Source organism: Sander lucioperca, chromosome 18 (genome assembly GCF_008315115.2).
Source record: "Sander lucioperca isolate FBNREF2018 chromosome 18, SLUC_FBN_1.2, whole genome shotgun sequence".
Taxonomy (NCBI): domain Eukaryota; kingdom Metazoa; phylum Chordata; class Actinopteri; order Perciformes; family Percidae; genus Sander; species Sander lucioperca.
The window spans coordinates 3,878,530-3,895,718 of NC_050190.1; the positions used below are offsets into that span (position 1 = coordinate 3,878,530).

Below are 17,189 nucleotides of genomic sequence, written 5' to 3' on the forward strand. Positions count from 1 at the left end.
TTCATACTTTAGGTATATTTTGATGCTAATACTTTTGTACTTGTATATAGATTGAATGCAGGGCTTCTTCCATGACTTTACTTAACAGCTCTTCTTCATTACCTTGCAGTTTCTGGTGTTTTATGGAGTTTCTATTTCTACAGTATCTTTATGTTTCTGTTTACTTCGTTTCCTGCCACATTTGCTGCTGTAAAGATACAACAGACGCAATCTTTCTGTGTTTTTAAGACAAAGGATAAACTGTATCACAGTAAACAGTTAAAAACAGTATTAGTCATAAATCAGGCAGAGTAAATATTCTCACATTGCTCAATAGAGTAGTTATTGCACAGTACCGAGGGCAGGATCCTGTTTTTGGGTTTGTTTTTGGTTTGTTTCGTTATAGGGTGGCTTCACTGTTGCATGTGCATTGTTCAAAAACAATGCACATTCATGTAGTTAATGGTGCAGGACAAAAAAGTAAATGTTCAAAGAAGGTAAAGTCCACACAGCAGCTTAATGCTCCAGAAAAATACTTTAATAGTTCAAATAAGGCACACAACGTTTCGGCCCACAATTTGGCCTTCCTCAGGTGTGTTTGATTGCAGTGACCCATGACCCTTATCGGTTTTTATCACATCACATGGTCACTTATGTTATGGGAATGTGTTACTGTTCAAATGTTTTGGGTTGAAGTTTTCTGAAAATTTGTGATGTTACAAAAAATGTATTTAACCTGACCATGTCCTCTGTATAATAGGGGTTCTATCAAGATTGCCTAATCAACAACATAATAAGTGGATGTCTGTAGCCTTTGCTGTTGCTAAAAACAGTTTTTTTGTAAATGGAGAGAAAGCAGTGCCCCACACATTCAAGATTGGATAGATGTGATGTTGAAAATAGCTAAATTTAAAGAGTAATCTTCATGAATGTACTGTAGACTCTAGATGAATATAATTTAACATGGTCACATTCCTTAGCAGCCATGTCCTAAAGAAAACAGACGATATAGTTAACAAATCAAAGTTTTGTTTCTCAATGAAAAATTTAGTTTTTACTAATGTGCATCACCACTTTCTACAGCATAGCAAGCTTAAGACCAGAATAGACTAAACCAACCCCCTATTTATTTTTCTATAAAAAAAAAAAAGTCTCTCTCCCTAACTGATGTCATTGTCATTTTATTTATTTATATATGTGTATATGTATTGAAATTAATCTTTGGGTCGATGCATCGCGATGCGGACCTAGGTGATTCTGCATCGATGCAGTGACAGACCATAATCGATTATTGCCTAATGATGTTACTTGTGCTTTTTTTGTTTTTAACGTTTTGCCGTCTTCTGTGTTCAGAATCCGCTACATTCAGGAAGTGTCTTTTTTAAGAGCAGATTCAATAAAAAGGGGAGTTCATATATATCTGACTGCTTAAATGTGTTGATGGAAACTATGTGTAGCGATATATAATAATATTGAGTAGGCGACACATGGGATGCATCGTAATATCGAATCGAAGACAGGATCATCGTAATTTATTTGAATCGTGAGACCAGTGAAGATTCACACATCCTAATATGTATGTGTATATATGTATATGTATGTATATTGGTATATTTTTTTCTTTCTTTCTCATTGTTATATGTTTTTTTTTTAGCATTGTTGCTTGCATCTTGGTTTGTTTGATTGGTTCTTTGGAATTGCCTGATAAGTTGCCTGTATAACATGCAAACTATTGCTGCTCTGTCTGATTTTTGTTTGAAAAGAAAAAAAGAATAATAAAAACTAAAAGAAAAGATGACAAAAACACTGGCCTCACTGCTGCACTACAGACAACTGAAGTGTCAAAGATGAAGAATAGTTACAATTAAAATCAAATACACCAGAGGAAGGCCAAATTGTGGGCCGAAACGTTGTGTGCCTTATTTGCACTATTAAAGTATGTTTTTCCGGCGCATTAAGCTGTTTTGGGGACTTTACCTTCTTTGGGTTCACACTTGTACCTCCATCTTTACCATCATACCTCTTGGGGAACTCTTTCAACGCTTGGAGGCAGGAGGAGATCACTTCCTGTTCTAGCTGAGCATCAATCCGTCGAGAGTTTATAGCATTCCCCTTCACATTCTGCAGAGAGAAAACATACCAGCACACTGTATAATAAGGATACATATACAGAATAAGACAGAAGTTAATATGAAGCTCTCTGCTGCCCCCACATGGTCGAATTACTGCGTCCCATCATGGATGGATGATGGGAGAAAATTCCACTACTGTCAGTTAGACTTTTAGATATTTCCATTGTTTGTTTTTTTAGACAAAAGTACAAAAGAAAAAACAAAGTAATGAAAACACAAAAACAACACAATTAATTGAATAAAATTGAACACAGAAAACAAACAAAATCACACAAAACTAGACAAAAACATAAACTCGAGTCTATTGAGCCACATACTTTGAAACAAATATTACATTTATTAATATGTAAATAATTCCTTTATTTGTTTTTAATCATTAAAAAAAAAGTCGAAAGTGTCAAGGGTTAGTTCAGTTGGTAGAGCAGGCGCACATATATAGAGGTGTGTGCTTCGACGCAGAAGGTCCAGGGTTCGAGTCCGACCTGTGACCAGGCTTCCAGCTCTACAGAGCGGACAGAGACACGGAACTCTCCGGCAAAACTAAAGGTGGAGGAATCTGTTTCTACATCAACAGCGGTTGGTGCAACGACGTGACAGTGACCCAGCAGCACTGTTCTCCTGACCTGGCCTTTTTATTCACCCCGTGAGTTTGCTTCATTCATTCTGGTCAGTGTTTACATCCCGCCGCAGGCCAACGTGCAGGTCGCACAGCTCATGCTTGCCAACCAGATACTGTGTGTGGAGCGGTCCAACCCGGACTCCCTAGTTATTGTCCTTGGTGACTTTAACAAGGGAAACCTCTAGAGGTCTGAATCTTCACTGATCTCCCGATTCGATTCGATTACGATTATCATGTCAGCGATTCCATTCGATATCTCGATGCATCACGATGCTTCACGATGCGTCAAATACATTTTTCTATTAAAGCTTTTCAAGCTTCAAAAACAAAACATTCTGCAGTGCTCTAATACTAAATAAATTGGATACATAAAACTACAGCACTGAGCACATGGCACTTCCTGAATGTGCAAAACATAACAGAATATGTAAACAGAAATGTGGTTAGGCATACATTAAATTATAAACAGAAATAATCAATTATGGCCCGGCCGATTATCAATGCAGCATCGTCCACGATTCGATGCATTGATTATTTGATTAATTTCAACACCTCTAGAAACCTCACTCACGTACTCCCTCAATACAGACAGCATATTAAATGCCCGACCAGAGAAGAGAACATTCTGGATCACTGTTACACCACAGTCAGGGATGCTTATCACGGCGTCCCCCGTGCTGCACTGGGACACTCTGACCATGTCATGGTCCACCTGATCCCCGTGTACAGGCAGAAACTTAAGCTCTGCAAACCTGTAGTGAGGACATCAAGGGAGTGGACCAGTGAGGCTGTGGAGGATCTCCAGATGTGTTTGGACTCTACTGACTGGGACATGTTCAGGACTGCTACCAACAGTGTGGATGAGTACACAGAGGCTGTGATGTAATACATCAGCTTCTGTGAGGACTGCTGTGTTCCATCATGCACCAGGGTGAGTTACAACAATGACAAACCCTGGTTCACAGCCAAACTCAGAAAGTTAAGGTTGGATAAGGAATAGGCCTTCAGGAGTGGGGACAAAGACAGACTTAAAGAGGCGAAGTACAAGTTTAGCAAGTCGGTGAAAAAGGCTAAACGGCGGTACTCTGAGAAACTCCAACACCAGTTCTCAGCCAACGACTCTGCGTCTGTCTGGAAAGGACTCAGGCAGATCACCAACTACAAGCCCAAAGCCCCCCACTCCATCAACGACCAACACCTAGCCAACGACCTGAACGAGTTCTACAGCCGCTTTGAAAGACAAAGGGACAGTCCTGTAACCATCCCCCACAACACCTCCCAACAGCTCCAGCTACAGTGCATCACCTCCACCTCAGCAGGGGCCTGGGCCCCTCCACCACAGCCCACCTTAAAGGTCCCACCCTCCAACACCACCCCCCCACCCACCTCGGTAACGACTCTTTCCATCCACGAAAGAGACGTCAACAAACTCAGGAGACAGAACCCTGGGAAAGCTGCTGGACCAGATGCTGTCTCCCCATCCAGCTTGAAGCACTGCGCTGACCAGCTGTCTCCAGTGTTCACAGACATTTTCAACACCTCACTGAAGACATGTCACGTGCCAGCCTGTTTCAAGTCCTCTACAATCATCCCTGTTCCCAAGAAGCCAAGGACCACAGGACTTAACGACTTCAGACCCATCGCCCTGACCTCTGTAGTTATGAAGTCCTTTGAGTGCCTTGTGCTTTCACACCTCAAAGCCATCACCGACCCCCTCCTGGACCCCCTGCAGTTTGCCTACAGAGCCAATAGGTCTATAGACGATGCAATCAACCTGGCCCTCCACTACATCCTCCGGCACCTGGACTCTGCAGGAACCTACGCCAGGATCCTGTTTGTGGATTTCAGCTCTGCCTTTAACACCATCATCCCGGCTCTGCTCCCGGAGAAGCTCTCCCAGCTAGGTGTGCCTGACTCCACCTGCAGGTGGATCACTGACTTCCTGTCTGACAGGAAGCAGCATGTGAAGCTGGGGAAACACGTCTCCGACTCAAAGACCATCAGCACCGGATCCCCCCAGGGCTGTGTTCTTTCTCCTCTGCTCTTCTCCCTGTACACCAACAGCTGCACCTCCAGTCACCAGTCTGTCAAGCTTCTGAAGTTCGCAGACGACACCTCCCTCATCGGACTCGTCTCCGATGGAGACGAGCTCAATGCTCTAAAGACAGTGGAGATGGTTGTGGACTTCAGGAGGAACTCAGCCTCACCAGCCCCCATCACCCTCTGTGACTCCACAATTGACACTGTGGAGTCTTTCCGCTTCCTGGGAACTATCATCTCCCAAGATCTCAAATGGGAGCTGAACATCAACTCCCTCATCAAGAAGGCACAACAGAGGATGTACTTCCTGCAGCAGCTGAAGAAATTCAACCTGCCAAAGACAACGATGGTGCAGTTCTACACAGCCATCATCGAGTCCATCCTCACATCCTCCATCACCATCTGGTACGCTGCTATCATTGCCAAGGACAAGGGCAGACTGCAGCGTGTCATTCGGGCAGCTGAGAAGGTGATTGGCTGCAATCTGCCGCCGCTCCAGGACCTATACGTCACCAGGACTGAGGAGGAGGAGCGTGCTGGAAAGATTGCGGCTGATCCCTCCCACCCCGGCCACAAACTCTTTGAGTCACTCCCCTCTGGCAGGAGGCTTAGGTCCATCAGGACCAAAACCTCACGCCACAAGAACAGTTTTTCCCCTCCGCCGCTAGCCTTATCAACAAGGCCCGGAACCCACCCTGACGCTCTCCACACCCCACCTCTGGCTCTACAGGCCACTGTACTTACTCTGCTGTACTGCTCTTTCTAGTTTTATTTTTAATACATACTGTGTATATATATTTATACTTATATTGTTTATATTCTAATACTTGATTTTCTTAACCTTCTTTATTTAGAGAATGTGTGACATGCACCTACAACACCAAAACAAATTCCTTGTATGTGTAAAAAACGTACTTGGCAATAAAGCTTCTCTGATTCCCATTCTGATTTCCTGCATATTTTCCCCCTCTCTCTTCCTGCTCTCTTCCCCTTTCATATCTATCTGTCCTATCCATTAAAGGCCGAAATGCCCCAAAAAATAATCTTAAAAAAAAGAAGATATAGTGGTATATTTTTCTATGTTTAAATGGGTTCGGGTTAGTATGACTTTCTTCTGATATGAGACTATATCTGCTGTGTGTTTTAGGTATTTATGTGATTGACGGTTTTGGTGGTAAAACACTTCTTTTTAGCATACAAGTTTTCCGAGATTGACAATACACTAAAGCATGCCTATGATATTTAAAGAAACATTCAGTTTTATTTTGACATGAAAGGTGAATAAAACATCTCATTGTGCCGTACCGTCCAGATGTCCATGTGAAATGGAGAATTGAGGAAGTCCTCCTCCTTCTTGGGGGACCTTCTGTCCTTCCAAACTTCCTCATTTTCAAGTTCAATGACTCTGTCCAGGGAAGACTTCATGTCCTCCTGCAGTCACAAACACAGACAGGCGGAAGGTGGAAGAGTTTGTAAAAAAAACTCCATCACATCTTGGTAAGATCCCATCTTGAATTTGCTAGCTCAGTCTCCATATAAATTAAAACACATAGAAACGATTGAAAAGGTCCAGAGAAGAGCTACAAAATTAATCCCAGTAATGAAACATATTTCATATGAAGAAAGAGAAAATGAAGTTTACAGACTCTTGTATAATGGATACGATTCAGGTGTATAAGCTTGTACAGGGAATGTGTGATGCAACCGTTGAGCCTATCTTTCAGTTTTGGAGCAATAGGTATGAGATACGAGGGAATTCTTTAAAACTTTACCCTAGAACATGCCTGTCTGAAAAAAGAAAGAATTTCTTCACACTTGGTGCGGTGAAAGCATGGAACGAGCTTCCAGAAGAAGTGGTGCGTTTCAGTCAACTCTCTCAAGAATAGGTTGGATACACATATGTCTGTCAAAAGATGTAATGTACAAAGCTGCAAAGCTGGTGTGTAATTTATGTAACTAATTTATGAAATGGAAGTCATTTTTAATTATGAATGTGATTTATGAAATTAATCTGCTTTCAAATTTGTTTATATCATTTTTGTTTTTGTGTTGTTTGAGTCTGGAATAGAGGATTTTATATCCTGTACCAGAAAATGGTCAATACATTTCAATAAAAGGAATTATTTTAACTTATCTTCTCTCGGCGACTGTAAACATGTAATAACTGGTAATAATATACATTTAGTGATCCAGTTCTTATAATCAATGGCAAAATATATATATATATATATATATATATATATATATATATATATATTGCCATGTCCATTGATTCAGCCATAATAGGAGACATTGGTTTATATTGTCTTACAGAATTCACTTCAATCAGAGGCATTGTGCTTTTATTTTGTAGGTCAAATGCATGATATTGGTTTTACATCTTTGTTTACCAACGTTCTTGCACACCAGAACGTTTCTTATAGGCAAGTGTGAAAACTTACAAAAATCCTTCATCAGGTAAAATAAAATAAAAAAAATAAATCCATCTTGAATTTAACCTGATGAAGGTCTGAGGCCAAGGGATCGATAGTGTGCAGGATTTTTTTGTTCTCTTACCTATAAAATAAACATTTTATTTCCCAATATGAAGGACTAAAGGGCCTGTTTACTTTAACTCTTGTGGCGAAATTCTGAATCCTGATAAAAAAAAAACTGGATCTAGAGAACCAAAGTATTTATTAACCCTGCAAGGTATGCCCAGATTCCCAGACAAATGACAATATGCCTTGAGTAACCTGAGTGGTGCTCCTCACCTTCACTTTGCAGCAGTACTTGACTTTCAGCTGCTTCAGCAGGCCGTCCTGCAGCTGCAGATCAGCGCTCTCATCCTTCATGTCCGGCTGTAGGGAGGGACTTCCCATGATCCTCTCGCTGTCGGGGTGAAACAAGATACATTCAACAATTTGCTGCGATCTGTATGCACTAAAGAATGCTGAAGACATGTTGCTTCATGTCGAGGGAAAGCAGAAAATCCGGTTAAAAGATCTGCAGATTTCAATAAAAAGCTTTGTGATGATGGGAAATATAATCTTTGAATAGGTAAGTACAGTGCAGTATACCATTCCCCAGAAATGCTGCAGCTGAGTAACAGGATGCATTATTCTTATAATTATTATCTATAATATCTTATAATGATTTCATTTTCATAGGAGATTTGTACTAATTTGTATGAAGAGTTGTGTTGCAGTATATGTGTTATATACTGTATGAAGTCTTTTTTAGGATGCTACTTTACATAATCTGGGGGAAAACATGACCTGATTTAAGTTTTTCCATTTTAGCCTCCAGAGAGTGTTGTGCCTCAGTTTATTTTTGGTCTGCCAAATGTGTCGAGCACAGCACAGTTTTTGGCGTGGCCTGATTCAACAAATAATGTCAGCAGTGCTATCTGCTTCCCTGACTCAGCTCACCCTGGTGTTGTGCTGGGGTGTTAGGGATCCTTTCAACAACATATCTGTCTGCACCATCTGTGAAGCCATCTCCGCTGTCTGTAGGCAGTCGAGATGTGTTTTCAGATCAGTGAATGGAGGCAAAAATGCATGCACTGATTCTGTGGACGTTGTTTAGCCTAAGCAAACGGCTGTATGTGCAGATGCCTAAATAAGCAACCACTACATCACAGTGTAGTTTACAACCTGTTTGATTGTCTGGCCACTTGTGTTTTCGTCCTACAAGGCGTTATCCACGTAGGTAGTGTATACACAGAAAAGGTCGATTTCCAACTAGGCCTCAAAAGCCGCAGGTTCACAGCATGTTAATTGGTTAGTATTTTAATTAATTGCACATTTGTTTGGGATTTTGCATCACTAATGCAAGTACAGTATCAACTAAGGTGGGTCCTGTGTTATTACGGTAGATTATTTTAAAGGTCCAATGTGGAATTTCTCCCATCTAGCGTTGAGATCATATATCGCAATCAACTCTCTCGCGCCACGCTGTTCAAAGTACGTATTACAGCTACGGTAGCCTTCACGCTGTTTTCTGATGACGCCGGTCTCTTGCTCTTTTCAATATCCTTTTTCTTTTTCTGGGCGAAGAAGAAGACTCCTGTTTCTGAAATTTGAATTTTGAATACGTGTGGTCCTCCATGTTTCCTTCTTCAAACTTGCCGACGATACCCATTAGCAGCATTAGCAGCACATGTGAGTTTATCATGTGACAGAGAAAACGCGAAAGGCGGAGCAGTATGTCCTGTATGTCCCTTACCGGCTAACATATTTCAAGATGGCACATGAATATGGAGCGTCTACCCCAGTTCATGCAAACACAAATGTAAAATTTCAAGCTAATAGGAATACTGGGAATTGATGGTGGTGGTAAATATTCATGAAAAAGGACAAGTTTGTGAACGAGCAACACAGATTTTGATAATGAACAACTAAACACATTACACACTGGACCTTTAAGGGCATGTCTTGTGTGTTAAAATTGAGTCTTAAGAGCTTTTTTTACCACAAAGAAAGTATTATTCCAGCATAGAAGTACTGGCTGCATTGAATATTATGTGAACTTGGAGTTGACAGGGTACACACATTGGCCCTCATTTATGAAACGTGCGTACGGCCTAAAACAGGCGTAGGATGGGCGTACCACGATTCCTACGCAGAGCAAGGCATTTATCAATTTGAACGTGAGCGTAGGCTGCGATAAAATCTCACGTCTGGTCTGAACTTGTGTACGCAAGTTTTCGAGTCAGTGTGGACTTGCTGTGCAGTTTAACATGAGATGGAGAAGTCATCAGTTTATCACTTATCAGCAATGGCAGATCTGGCTCTTATAGAGGACCTCTATATGCGCCGGTAACAGTACACGCCACAGGCCACGGTGGAGCGCTCCATCAGATTGATTAAGGGCAGATGGCTCTGTCTTGCATCAGCGATATCACCCATACACGGCAGAAAAAGTCTGCAACATTGTTTTAGCCTGTGGGGTTCTGGAGCCAGATGCCCCGATGCCCAGAGAGCAGTGTCCAGCACAGCCCCAACTGGGGCTATACCAAGGGGACAGGATATTATTCCTCGCTTTTAAAAGGTATAGTGTTATGTTTGGCAATGATACTCAATACAGAAAACATGACGATGCACAACATTTTTATTTATTCTTCAGGTTTTTGTTTCTCTTTTAAAGTGTCGTTAATGGCCACAAGTGAACGATTTATTTCTGCCATTGACCGAGTTATTTCGGCTTGTTTTTCCAGCCCCTCTGCTGTCAGGAGACGGGGTCGGGGTGGTGGTCCAGCACGGGGGGCGGAGGACACGCGCTCTCCCTCACAGCTGTTGCCTGGCTCTGACTCATGAAAAAAACACGAGTAAAATAAAAGACACTGCATAAACTCCGGTACTGTGTGTTTATTTAAATATACGTATACCATGTAGGCCTAAGGGATTGCAATATAAGCCTGTATATTACTATTAGGACTATACTGTACATATGTCAAGGATGTATAAATTAAATAAACTTCAGCTGGAGTCCGATTTACTACGGCAACACTGTTGACTGCATAAGTGATCTCTTTCCATTCCGCATTCTTTCTACAGCCTTAAATACCAGTTTTCAGGCTGCCAAATAGTACACACATTAGTGCAAATGAACCTGAGATATCAGGGATTCAATCTCCACCTCTGAAAAGTGACGCTTCTCAGCCGGATTACGTCTCGCCATGTCGTAAATTGTAGGGGCGAGGCCTCAAAACCCAGAATATATTGGGGCGTGATATTTAAATTACGATCGTTTCCAGCCGCTGCATTTATCAATGTACGACCATTCTTACGCTCCGATTGGTGTGATACGAACGTTTCATGAATCACACGTGAAGCCTGTCGTAAGATGATTTCTGCACTCATATTTGCGCTATGTTAGGTTGATAAATCAGGGCCAGGAAAAGAAGATTGCAATACTTGTTAATAGATACATGAATTGTTGGTTTTGGTATTTTAATAGGGTTTGTTGTGAAGAAAACAGATTTTATTCACAGATTTTACGTCCACTGACCTCTTGTAGTGGTTGATGATCCAGTCCAGCAGAGCGTACAGGTCCTTCAGCTCCGTCACCTGCGGCTCCAGCTTCTTCAGGTGCTGCCCGACCACTCGGTGATAACTCCTCACGTAGGTGCTGAAGACTTGAAAGCTGGGTGGGTACGACCATCGCAGCTCTTTCTTCACCTTCTCCAAATCCTCCACGATGCTCTTACCCAGCAGGGCCAGATGGACTGCCAGCCAGGAAGGGTTCTGCTCCCTGGTCTCCAGGTGAGCGCTCTGCACCTTCAACTGCACTCCCTCCCCCACCGCCTCCCTCCAGGCCTCCAGCCAGCCGCCCTGCAGCCCGCCGGGTTCCCCCGCTCGCCTGTCCTCCTCTTGGATGATGCGTGCCACGGGTACCAGCAGCCCCTTGTTCCTGGAGGGAAGGGAGTTGGAGTCGCGCACAATGTTGTTTACTTTGTCCCTCAGGTTTCCGTAAAGGAGGTTGAGGTCTTTTTCCTTCTTGGCCAGCTCCAAAGGGGAGTCCTCGCCACACCGCTCCCGTTCCTGCTGGAACTCCTGGCGCAGGGCGAGCAGGTTCAGGTGAGCCTCCTCCAGCACCTCCGTCTCTATCAGGTTATTGATCTGCATCACTGGAAGAGAACAAAAGAGAAGATGGCCAGTCACATCAACTGCAGAGCTTACATGTTACAGAAACAAAGAAGTGAGAGCGAGGCAAGGGAGCGCACACACTGTTACTCTTTCTTTGTGCATTTGTCCTGTAAAACAATGTTACTCTCAGCAGACACATTCTCAATAAATCAGGAAGAAAGAACAGCACGGAAAGTCTTAAAACCGGAAGAGAAATCATTTGGGATTGTCAATACAACAGAGATGAATCCTTTTTGAGGCAGGATTTAGACAGTGATTGTCCACAGACAAACTGAACCCCTGTGTATTGACACCAGAAATAAGATGCCTATCACTGGCTGCTTTTGTGGCCAAAACAAAGAAAGATAAGTTGAATGTACAGACAGAGGAAGAGACAGGAAAGGTGTTTGGGAACATTATGAGAAAAGGTTGCAATCATGACTAGCAGCAACGAATGTCTTTAAACACTTACTAGGTTGACAGCCCATTTCATTTGATGTTAACTGAAGAACACTCATGCAAATATAAGCAAATGGAAATCAAATCACAATATACCTAAAATGGTCAATGGTTCCTCTAAGTTAAAAGCTTCAACCAGGAAAAATGTGCAAAACAATTGTGTAATTTGTGGACTTATTTTGCCAGAACTAGTGTTCTCAAAATTTGAAATTAAATCATTAAAGCGGCTATAATTTATATGCTTTGAATAAAATGTGAATACAATATGGCAATGCTCCATAATGTCTGTGTAAGTAGGTCAGGAGGTGGGGCCCATCAATCACCTGAGAGTTGCCACTCTTCTCACGCAGCTGCTCATCATCTACTCATCCACTGTTTCTACACTTCACCGTTGCCAGATCGTCTCCCATTGTTTAGCTGTCTGACTGTAACTTTACTGTTCTGGTTCACTCTCACCACTCTTATAGCGTCGTTTTCAGAGAAAAAGCTGTATAAAGCCACTGTAGACTACCTGCTCAGCAGCAAACAGCAGACAGACATAGTTAAAGACTAGCTCCTTTCTTTTATATATTTTTATAGTGAATTTTAGAGGCTCTTTTATATTTATTTATTCACCTGTTTTGCACTTTTTCAGATGTTTTGCACTGACAGGACTGCATCCAATTTGGTTGTACATGTACAGTGACAATAAAGACTATTCGTCTTCTAAAAAGACAGATATTTCCCTCAGGAGTTGTTGGAGACCAAAAACAGCTAAAAGAGAGATAATATAGCTTACATTCATCAGGTGGACATAAACTACCTGCTGGATGTGTAACTAAGCAACCGCTTGCTTACATGTTTACCATATCAACTTAAAGGTGACGATATGTCAGTGTTGTGTTCCCAGCTTGTTTCTGCTGCCCCCAAGTGGCCATAAAAAATAATGGAATGCTGAAACATTACTAAATGGGGTTATAAAAACATGTTAGACTGTACCTGACAGTGGTGTGTGGGGTATTTCTGGCAGCGTGTACGACTCCTCTAACTCTTCCCACACCTCCTCCTCCTCCTCCTCCTCTTGCTCCTCCTTCCTCTCCTCCAGCGAGCCTTCAGAGACGAGCACGGCTGCCTCCAGTTTGCTGGGTTTCTTGAATTTCAGGCTTCGGCGAAATGACACTCCTTTTTTCATGAGAGAGTCCCCGAACCCGGCCATGTTTGGATCTGATTGGATGGAAAACACAGTTTACATGTATGATGACCAGTTTACTGACCCATATGAATGTCTTCTCAATGTCAACGTGTTGACAGGTTGAAAAGCTATGTTTCCACGGGAATTTTGGCAAATGGCGACAGTAATACCAGTACTAGGGTTTTTACTTTCAGTATCTTATCTTCATGTGTCCATTTCTTGACAGATGACAGGTGTTGTGGGGAAATCAGAGTGGAGGTCACCACTGCTTCAAGGGAGAAAAGCTGCATACGGTACCTTTAAAATACGTGATATGGCCAAAAGTATGTGCACACCTTTCTCCATTAAATTTGTTGTACTTTTGGTCTGGGGCTGTTTTTTTTTTGTTTTTTTTTACATGGTTTATTCCAAATTAAGGGAAATCTCAGTGCTACAGCGTACAATTATTTTGAGATTGAACGTTTATTCTTGGCTCTGCAGTGAAAACAATCTCAAAGTCTATTAGTTGTCAACTTTTAAACTGACCTGAATAAGAAGCCTGCGTAACTTTTGTGTCTACATACTTTATTTGGGTATCTGCATGCTTTTGGCAATTATGTATGTACAGTAATGGTGAACCAAAAAAACAAAACAAAAAAAGATCTAATATCAGCAGCCAGCCCAGGAGACCTATTGATATGAAAAAAGTGGTTTCAGTATTAAATGATTGCTTTACCTGTCTTTGAGCGTGTCAGACCTTTGCCTTTTTGTGCAGCGCCGTCACTGTCGTCTTCCTCTTTTTTGTAGAAAAGGCCTCCGATGTTCTTCAGAGGAGACGTGACCGGAGAGACAGCACTTAGACCTGACAGAGAGGAACGTTTCTCAGCAAACCGACTCCAAAGTTTGTTTTGTTTCACTATCTGATCTCTGTCGCGTTAGTAAGAAAAGAAATCAAACTTGGTGTTGTATTTTGATTTCAGTTCACTTGTTTACATTTATATGTGGGTGCATGATTTGCAGTGTTTTGTCCTCGCAGTGACCTACAACTAAACCAACTGAGGAATGCACAGATTAAGTCTTGATGAAAAGTGACAGGTCAGTTTGGCTCAGCTCCACCGGCTCCAACTTTTAAAAGCGAAAGTCACTGGAGAGTTTGTTCTTATTTCTGCTGACAGAGATACAGATTTTTTTCAAAAGCCACAGGACTTACTATAACACATACAACTAAAATGGACTAATGTAACCTTGCTGAATGCTGCAGAAATTTTCAAAATGTAAGGACTTGCAAATAAAAACACTTCTCATTTTGCTGAAGCGTTGTGTCGCTGCATTAAAGGGGAAACAAAACCTAAAACACTTTAAAACAGTTATTAAAAAACTGCTCATGGTGCTTTCTAGCCACCATCTGTTTTTCTTTTTACTGCAAGACTCCAGTCTAGAAAACATGTGCTTTAAAATAAATTGGTCCAATCAGGCAAGATTAAGACGATGATGTGACTCTCTCTCTCTGTATCTGGGGTCACTTCTAGCCATTGCCTCATTTTAAAGTGTAACAAGCCCACAGGGACTGAACAAACCAAACATAATGGCTTCTTCCACCAACTTGCACATATTTTTTTTGTCTTGAAAGCCAGAAAGGAGCACACGCTAAAAAATAACACACAATGGTCGATAGGAGCGCCTCTGCTAACACAGGAGTAAATTATTACATTTTTATGACATATCATGTTTTTATAATGGAAAAACAAGCAGTGGTGCTTCATCACACATTAAAGGCCACATATTTAATGAGTGAGGTGATTGTTTAAATGTTTTTTTTTTTTTTTTGTTCTGGGGAAATCCAGGCATGAGCTTCCTGATGAGGTGGATTACAAAATCCTAACCCCTGTGTTCCTCGCAGCCCATCACACTAGTTTGCTGTTTATTATTATCTTGGGGATTTTTGATGTTTTTGGTACTTTATCTCCCCGCTGTTTACACCAACTGAAGCAGAACATAGAGATTGGCATGGGGTACTTTCCATAAAATCATCTCTCAATGCAAATCAAACCAGCTATTAGGCTAACTGAAATAAAACCATGCCAATCTCTAGGTATGGTGAAGGGTATGTGATGATGTGGGGCTATTCTAATTCCAAAGGCCAAGGGAACTTTATCAGGATGCATAGTATCCTGGATCCATGAAATAACTGGCCTTTAAAAATAAACATCTGCCTGCCTCTATGGGAATTTAACATAGGGGTGTGTATACTTATGCCAACTGTATTTTAAGGAAGAACATTTATTTATTTACGATACATTATTCAATCACAAAGAAAATTGGTGTCCTTAAAGGTTGGATTTTTCCTAATGTTTTTAATTAAGGTATTAAGATCAATTTCCAAAAGATTTTTTTTTTTTTTTATTCCTTTTTTTAGTCAACTTTAGCATGGGTTATAAACTTATGAGTGCCACTGTATGTATGTATGTCCCAAATAAAACGCAGCGAGACAGGTTTTGTTTTTAGTGAAGATTAATATTGCTCGTCTTTTTTTTCTCCTTAACTAGAAAAACTTGCTTTCTTGCTCTTTCTGCACTATATTCCCACACTGTTGCTCTTTCCACCTGCACATGCAGTATCACCCACACCTAAATGGAAAGAGGTCACGCAGGTGTTAAAGGAAATTCTGGGAAATGAAGGCAATCACTAATTTAAAGAAAATCACAGAAGAGGTTGAGGAAAAAAAATAGGTAATTCAGTACAAAACCCTACGTATCTTACATTAACGTATATTTCCAGTACGAACTTATCTCCTGCTCAGTGGATAAGAAGGCTGAAACATGTCATTACATCCTGGAACTGTGCTTCACAAACAAGCTGCAAACATACAGCTACAACTAAATTTTTAGGCCAGATAAGCCGGCACGCACAAAAACCAAATGCTTCTGACCCTGAGAGGACATAGGACTGTGCCTGCTAGGGCTGCACAATATATCAGGGTTTTTTTTATCGTCATCGCGACTGGCGCAATAAACACATTGCGAAAGGCTGCGATATACCGCAAAAGACATAGTCAGACATTGTTTTTTTTGAGTTGGTTGAAAGAAAATATCCGTAGGAAACTGCACTTTAAAATGTAACAGTCATTCTTTTTTTTAGTGGGGCCTTTTATATCCAATTCAATGTTCAGTTTGTTCAATGAAAGAATGTGGGAAATTATTTCCTTTCGTTTGTTTTAAATCCAACAAACAAAATGTTGTCTTTTGGCAGAATACTGAAAGCAGCTGAAAGGCAGAACTGAGTAGACATTAATATCTGTTTATTTACCCCAAGTAATATCGTTATCGCGATATTCAACAACGTTATCTCGTATTTTCCTCAGATCGTGCAGCCCTAGTACCTGCCTGCCTGCCAGAAGATTTCATGACAGCCAAAGACGGTACTCACTGGGAGACGGAGGTGGTTGTGACCCTGACTCGGTGCCAGTGGTGATCTTTGCCCACTTTCCTCCGGACGACAGCGGGCTCTTCTCGGCCGCCCGCCGGATGCTCCTCCTGAACGACTGAAGCCTGCCCAGCGTCTCCTTTGTGCCCCCATTGCTCGCCGTGTTCCCGTTGCTCTTGAGGGACACTCTGTCCTCCTCGTCTGGGTTTTCAGTAGACTTGTCCATCATTTGTGACTTCTCGTACCGTTAAATATGACATCCACCTGTGAGGAAACACCATCAAATGGAAGCTTACAGTCGGCCTGCACTCAGCTGTACGGAGGAGTGTGAAACAGCAGTTTAAGGTGTGTTGCGGGTTATTGTGGTTTTGAGTCAGCTGGGACAGGCGGAGTGGTTTTGTTTACAGATAACATCCCCACCTAGCAGGGCAGTTCAGTTCAACACGGAGAGTGAATGACATGGACTATGTTGTAACAGCAGTTACATGCTGTAGGCTACTCAAGGACTCAAGGGCATAATGTCCCAGAATGCTTTTTTGTCGCCCTCACTTTTATAGTTTCAGGTTGATTTTCTTTAATGAAATCTCCCGACACAGTGTCCTCATCGTCTCATCTAATAGAGGAGTTTATTCAAATGTTGATACATTTGTCTTAAAGTCCCCTTCTCTTTTAACAGTGCGCTCAGACCTGTGAACTTAAGCAAACTTCAACTTACAGTAAACTTAAAGGGCCAGTTCAGATCTTTTGCAGTGTGGTTGTATGCAGACTAATCTCATGAA

At 41.7% G+C, this 17,189-nt stretch overlaps 1 protein-coding gene across 4 annotated transcripts in view; it reads right to left on the bottom strand.

Annotated features, from left to right (window-relative positions):
- Positions 1 to 17,189, bottom strand: part of exoc3l4 (exocyst complex component 3-like 4) — a 47,524-nt gene that overhangs the window by 26,458 nt on the left and 3,877 nt on the right. For 2 of the 4 annotated variants that reach the window (XR_004895643.1, XM_035994379.1), the window contains exons 1-7: positions 16,414 to 16,797; positions 13,724 to 13,849; positions 12,816 to 13,040; positions 10,762 to 11,380; positions 7,524 to 7,641; positions 6,076 to 6,201; positions 2,000 to 2,100 (exon numbers count right to left, since the gene is read on the bottom strand). Coding sequence is in view for 3 of the 4 variants with exons in the window: in XM_035994379.1 (XP_035850272.1) it covers positions 2,000 to 2,100; positions 6,076 to 6,201; positions 7,524 to 7,641; positions 10,762 to 11,380; positions 12,816 to 13,040; positions 13,724 to 13,849; positions 16,414 to 16,639 (1,541 nt within the window). In the remaining variant the exon portion in view is untranslated. Of the gene's footprint in view, positions 1 to 1,999; positions 2,101 to 6,075; positions 6,202 to 7,523; positions 7,642 to 10,761; positions 11,381 to 12,815; positions 13,041 to 13,723; positions 13,850 to 16,413; positions 16,798 to 17,189 lie in introns of those variants that run through there. The other 2 variants (XM_031280443.2, XM_031280445.2) reach the window with 2 other exon arrangements.